This window comes from Carassius carassius, chromosome 1 (assembly GCF_963082965.1).
Source record: "Carassius carassius chromosome 1, fCarCar2.1, whole genome shotgun sequence".
Lineage (NCBI taxonomy): Eukaryota > Metazoa > Chordata > Actinopteri > Cypriniformes > Cyprinidae > Carassius > Carassius carassius.
The window spans coordinates 38,997,994-39,004,715 of NC_081755.1; the positions used below are offsets into that span (position 1 = coordinate 38,997,994).

Genomic DNA, 6,722 nt, shown 5'->3' on the forward strand with positions numbered 1-6,722 from the left:
TGGAAACTACGGCAGTAAATAATGGGCAGGAGGGCAAACTGGTGCTAAAATCACAAGAAAGATGCAGACGGACAAAACAGGCGTTAGTGGTGCAGACACCGCTGAAAACGAAACCCCGTCATATTCTGAAGTTGAACTCGAAGGAAATGAAGTGAACCCATGGCCATATGTATGCTCTATTATGCAGTGTAAGCTGTACTTGCCTAGGAAGACCAAACTACTAAATGTTACCTGTTGCAAGCTAAGTCTGTTAAAGTTTAAGTTTAAGTCTTTGGACCCTTGTGTCTATTTTTCTTTGTACTGTTTTTTGGAAGCACGGCTTCTCTTGTTTTGTTGCACCTTTTATTAGTAAAGCTTTGTCTTGTTGAAGACCCACGACTCCTGGCCATTTGATCATCCCTGCTCTTGGATTTATTTAGTGGGGAGTTAGCTCAATCCATTAACTCAGTGACTTTGGACCCAACAGACCTGGGTTCAATCCCCACCTAGAACAGCCCCGTTACAGCAAGACTGAACCTTACAGACTCAAACCTACAATCCCTGGTTTAAGAGGCCAGTGCCTTATCCATTAGGCCACTGGGGTTTACATTAACCATCCTGTATTTGAACCCACAACCTCACAGGTTCGGAACCAGTGCCTTAGCAGAGTGAACCACATTAGTTGATGCATGTGTATATACCCGTGGGCGGAAGCTGCAGGGGAGGCAGTTTCTGCTCTACACGCCATGGCCTGGAAGGAAACGTCAGGGTCAGAGGAGGAGCTGGCACCGCAAGAGAGCCAGCGCACCATCCTCAGCTACCAAGCCGTCTTCCTGAGAAGACAGAGAAGGTGGCACATTAACTGGCACATGAAACTGGAATTGGTGTCCTTAGCCCTACAAGCCTTTCAGTCAAAATTGGAGTGGCAACATGTACTGATTCGAAATGACAACACGTCTGTGGTCTCGTACATAAATCGCTAGGGGGACGTGCTTTCCAGAGCTCTATTCAAACAGGCAGTGAGTCTCCTGTTGTGGGCAGACTGACACTTTCTCACCATAAGAGCGGCGAACATTCCTGTTATCCTGAACCATGGAGCGGACATGCTTTCGAGGAAACGGATTCCTCAAGGAGGGTGGAGGCTTCACCCAGGATCAGTTCAAATGATTTTGGATTTGTTTGCCACAAGCAACAACACACACTGTCAGACGTTCTTCTCGCTATCTCACTCCCCGCTGCTGGGAGATGTTCTGACATAACGTTGGCCGGAAACCAGGCCTTACGCATTCCCCCCGGTGAAGATTCTGCCTATGGTGTTGTGCAAAATCACTAGTGCTGAGCACAGTTACGGAGGCGCGCGCACCTTCTACCAAGCACCTGTACACTCTAAAGTGTGGAGTTTTCACAAAATGGTGCCAGGACATTGGTATTGACCCAGGGACCTGTTCCGTGTCAGATGTTTTGTGCTTTCTAGAGCACAGACTGGAGTTTGTCATCCACGCTGAAGGTGTATGTGGCCAATTGTGGAGCAATTGATTGGTAAGCACGCTCTGTTAATCAATTTTCTCAGGGGAGCGAGGAGATTGTGTCCTTCTCGGCCGCCCTCCGTGCTGCCGTGGGATCTAGCTCTAGTTTTGAGGGCTCTATCTCTACAACCATTCGAGCCCTTAGCTTTGATTTGCGGTCAAGGAGCTTTTCCTGAAGACAGCCTTGCTTCTTGCTTCTTGCTCTCGCTTCAGCGAAGCTCATTGGAGACTTACACGCATTTTCGGTGAACGATGATTGCATCTGTTTCAGACCTGGCGACTGTAATGTCACTCTCCGGCCGAGATCAGGTTACTTTCCGAAGTCACTCAATACACGGTTTAGAGCACATGTTGTTTCCCTGCCCACCTTATCTGCTGAGCCGTCAGTCTTGTGTGACGCTGATGCTCAGAGTGCTGTTTGCCCTGTTAGGGCTTTGTTAGGGATGTACGTGGATCGCTCGGCTGCCTTTCCTCAGTCAGACCAGCTGGTCATATGCTTTGGTGGATGTAATAAGGTACGTGCTGTTTCAAAACAGAGACTTTCTCACTGGATTGTGGATGCTATTGTGTTCGCTTACAAATGCCAGGGGAAAGATTTTCCCCTCAACATCAAAGCTCATTCTGCGAGGGCAATTTCTTCCTCATGGGCCTGGTCTAGAGGTATGTCTATCCAGGATTTATGTCTTGCTGCTAGCTGGTCTTCTCAGAACACATTCACCAGGTTTTACAAGCTGAATATACCATCTGTAGCCTCACATGTAGTGAGTTAAGTTTCATTCATGTGTTGTGAATGGTTATAACCAGCTATACAGTAGTTACCATGGCTGCTAACTCTGTGTTATGGTTTATAAGGTTTATGCAGTTGTCACCGCAAACGCTGTCGACTCTGTGTTTACTCTCGTGCTTGAGTTCTCACTGGGTTGTGTCTGCCCTATTCAGTGCAACCTTCATGTTCATTGAATGAAGATATGCAAATTTTGTTAGGGTCGGAGCAGATGTTTCATTGGTCTAGTTCTGCCCATCAGATGCGAGTACTCTTAGCGATGCGGCTATTGACTAGAACTGTCTTGCTTATGTGTGGGTGTGATTGACCCGGTCAGGGCTTATCTTCACTGCTCTCACAGCCGGATTTAGTACAGTTCCCATATACGTAATAGCTGACGTAATGTTGAGTTACCGCTTGAAAGGAAACGTTTCCAGTTACTATCATAACCTCGGTTCCCTGAGAGGTGGGAACGAGTCATTACGTTAGTCGCTGTGGTTGCTGTTTGATCTATGCTAGCGTTCAGTCATGATTCTGACGTAATTCTCACGCCCATGTATTTTATACTGCCCGCTGACCTGTCAGTATTTGCATGCTTCGCGTCAACTGGCCAGCTGTCCCCATCTGGTGTTAGCCCATAAGATTTCAGAGAAAGTGGAGAAGGGAGGAGTTCCCATATCATAGCTGACATAATGTCTCGTTCCCGCCTCTCAGGGAACTGAGGTTACGATAGTAACCGGAGGCGTTTTCCTCATCTACTTTACTTTGTGATCAACAAAATGCGCATGAGATTGTCATGCGCATCTCGTCAGTAAAGCCGGTTCTGTTATTAATAGTATCCATTATGTGCTTTTAGATGGAAATTATTCAGATGTATTTAATACACAGAGCCGTAGATCACTGACAAGCTATGCTATATCGTGTTCATTAGATGAATCGTATTCGATTATGAACGCGATATTGCCTTACTTTTCAGTTAGGGTTTTTATTAATGCCATTTATGTTTTTGTTAATACAGCACATAGCACTGGTCAACTAAATGACTGTGACATGGTAAAGATTAATGCACTTTTGGAAGTTGAATGTAAGGGAAATCTAAATTTGGAATACCTGTGTTCTGTAATCGGTTTATGTGATACTGTTATTCATGTTCTTGTTCATGATAAAATTGTCTTTTATTGCTGTAATTAATTAATAGCATTAACAAGATGACCTGTTGAATTCATTTTGGAAGCGATGACTGATGAAAGTATTTTTAGTCCAGTGCCTGTATATAAGAATAGTATTGACCAAGTTCAATTTACCATGTTGTGTATTCCCATAAGTTTCAATATGAAAAATAACTTTACATAATAATAATAACTACACACACACACACACACACACACACACACACACATATATATATTATATATATATATATATATATATATATATATATATATATATATATATATATATATATATATGATAGTAAATCATATATATGATAGTAAATCATAACCCCAGGGCCCAGTAAGGTCTTCATCCGCCCCTGTGTACAATGACTGAATTTATTAGAATGAAATACAATAATAATAATAAAAAAACACAGTTATACTGTGAAATATTAAAACAACTAAAAAAACGTTTATATTTGAATATATTTTAAATGAAATTTATTCCTGTCATGGATGTTAAAGCTGAATGTTCAGCATCATTACTCCAGTCTTCGGTGTCACGTGATCCTTCAGAAAACATGATGATTTGCTCAAGAAATGATTGATTATCTCACGATCGTCGTTAAAACAGTTGTGCTGCTTAATATTTTTTTGGAAACTGTGATACATTTTTCATAAATCTATCATAGAAAACAAAAACATTTATCTGAAATATATATATATATATATATATATATATATATAGATATATAGATATATTTATATATATATCTAATATAGATATATATATATATTTTTTTTTTACTGTCAATGAAAGAAAAATAAAAGACGCGTCAGCTTTAATGTCCTGACAATAATAAAAGTACAAATTATGTCATATACCTACTATTTAATGTTTTTTTTTTAAATATGCAATCTTAAAAAAAGTTATCACTGTAAACGGAGCGTCTCCGTCCAGCTCGCATCTTTTCGCTTGTCATTGCTTAGGAGAGACGCATCCCTGACCTCTTGTTCTTCTTCTCCGCTGAAGGATGTTTGCAAACGGATTCACATTCGACTTAAGAGGATAATTTACGACTTTAAACTAGCGGTGAGAAATGCTTATTACTTATATGGTATTTGTTTAAACAGTGTATATTTGCATAGAATAAGTCTGCTGCGTATAGCACGGTTGTTTTATCTACTGCTCCGCGTAAGTCCCTGAAGCCTCGGTGTTTCCTGTGTCGTTTGTCCGCTTTTGACTAGCTAGTCGTCGGCGATCTCATGCGGCCTACTGTCGCTGTAGCGTCCTGCTTCTGCTAAACAACACGGAGCTGAATGAATGAGCTTCCTTGTTGTCTTTCGTTTGCCTTGCACTTAAAGTAATTAACGTAATACTCCGTTTTCCTTCCTTTCAACTTTTTCAGTCGTGAGACTTTTATCACTGGGTATTATTATGCTGCACGTTTATTAACGTTACTTTTATTTATTTTCAGGTGGAAGTAAATAATGGCTCCTCAACCCGTCATCAGATCTAGACAGACGGAAAAAACAATAAACGGAAACCCAACTCAAGTTGTCTGCACGGAGTTCAGCAACTACATTTTTATAGTTTTGACACAGTATGGTAAAATTGGGACTCTTGTGTCCATAACACCTGACACGAGGTCTGGTGAGATCAGCCTACCCTTGTTCAGCACCAGAGTACTGCTGGGAAAAGATGAGGTAATGAAGTTAGTTTTTCTTGGACAATCCATATGACAGATAAAATCATGTTTGTATTTCACCTTGTCCTTTTTGTCTCCTTTGCAGACTCTTACACATGTCTATGCCAAGAATGTTGCAACGTTTGTCTCACAGGAATCAAGCAACCGACCGGTCCTGCTGGGCCTTTCACTTAAAGACAACAGCGCTGAAACTATGAAAAACATTAAAGATATGATCAAAGCCTGCCAGGTTTGGTAAACAGGAAGTCAAACAGCACTATTTCTGGATGAGGACAAATGACGTATCTGCACAGTTTGTACAGCATAAATCTTGTCAGAATGATCCCAAGTGCTGCTGCTATCACACACAGTTTGAAAAGCTTGAATTTTAATGCTGAAAATAAGAGTACTGTTCATGATCACTTCTGTTTGCCACTGTATAATAGATGTCTTTCAGATGCCCTGAGATTAAAATAATATTTTCTTACCTTTCATTTTTGGTGCTTATTTAAATGTCTCGTCTTTATTTCTACTGATAAGGTGATAGTTCACCCAAATAAATTAAAGTTCTGTCATTAATTACGTACTCTTGTGTCGTTCCAAACCTGTAAAACCTTTTTTCGTCTTTGGAACACAAATTAAGATTTTTTTTTTTTATTAAATCCAAGAGCTTTCTGACCCTCCATAGCAAGTATAGGTCTCTGCAGTAAAGTAATGGGAGTTACCAGATCAGGGTGTTTTTACACCATGATACCTGATTGGTTGACTTCATAGTGACGTTAGGTTTAGGGGTGGTTTGGGTAAGGGGGATCATTTAGATTGTATGATTTAGAAACACCCAGCAGTTTGAAAACACCCACATGGTGATAAACGGCCAAAGACTTAAGTCTCCTCCATAGAGAGCAACACAACTAAAACATTCAAGGCCCAGAAAGAAAGTAAGGACATCTTTAAAATAGTCAGGGTGACTTCAGTGGTTCAATCGTAATGTCTTGAAGCTCTGAGGATACTTTTTGTGGGCAAAGAAAGCAAAAATAAAAAAAATCAGTCTTCACTGTTCTTTCAGGAGATTACCACAGAGCATGCTTGTGAATAGCGTAATACAGCGTAATTAATTACATTAATACAGCGGAATTAATGTTTTTTTTTTACATTGTTTTTCTTCTCTATTAAATTTATTGTAATTTTTTGTAATTATTATTGTGTGTGTGTGTGTGTGTGTGTATGTTTAATATTGCTTAATTGTTGGTTCTGTCTGTGGTTGAACTATGGGACAAGGAACTAAAGTAAAACAGAATAAAGAAACCTTGACAATTAAAGGACCCCGGAAGCAAAGATGTATTTGAAAATCGGACAAAACCCTGGTTAAGAAAAATAAAATAAAAATGTGTACTCAACTTTAATGAGGGAGTTCTATTCGATTTTCTGATTGGTGGAGATTTATTTGCAGAATTCTGGGTAATGTAATGTGTTGCCAAAAAATATTTTGTTAAACATTATTATAAAAAAAAAAGGTTTAAATAATGCAGGTTTATGGCTTTAACATAGGCATATACCATGGACCTTATAGCTCACAGTATTTAAAGCTTTTTAAGTTATCCTTAAAATC

General features: G+C 39.9%; 1 protein-coding gene across 1 annotated transcript; it reads left to right on the forward strand.

The window, feature by feature from the left end:
• The first annotated feature begins 4,377 nt into the window (after positions 1 to 4,377).
• psmg3 (proteasome (prosome, macropain) assembly chaperone 3) lies at positions 4,378 to 5,607 on the forward strand. Its single transcript, XM_059531662.1, has 3 exons — positions 4,378 to 4,518; positions 4,904 to 5,132; positions 5,220 to 5,607. Exons 2-3 carry the CDS (start codon positions 4,917 to 4,919, stop codon positions 5,370 to 5,372), a joined length of 369 nt encoding a protein of 122 aa, XP_059387645.1. The 5' UTR covers positions 4,378 to 4,518; positions 4,904 to 4,916; the 3' UTR covers positions 5,373 to 5,607.
• Positions 5,608 to 6,722: the final 1,115 nt, after the last annotated feature.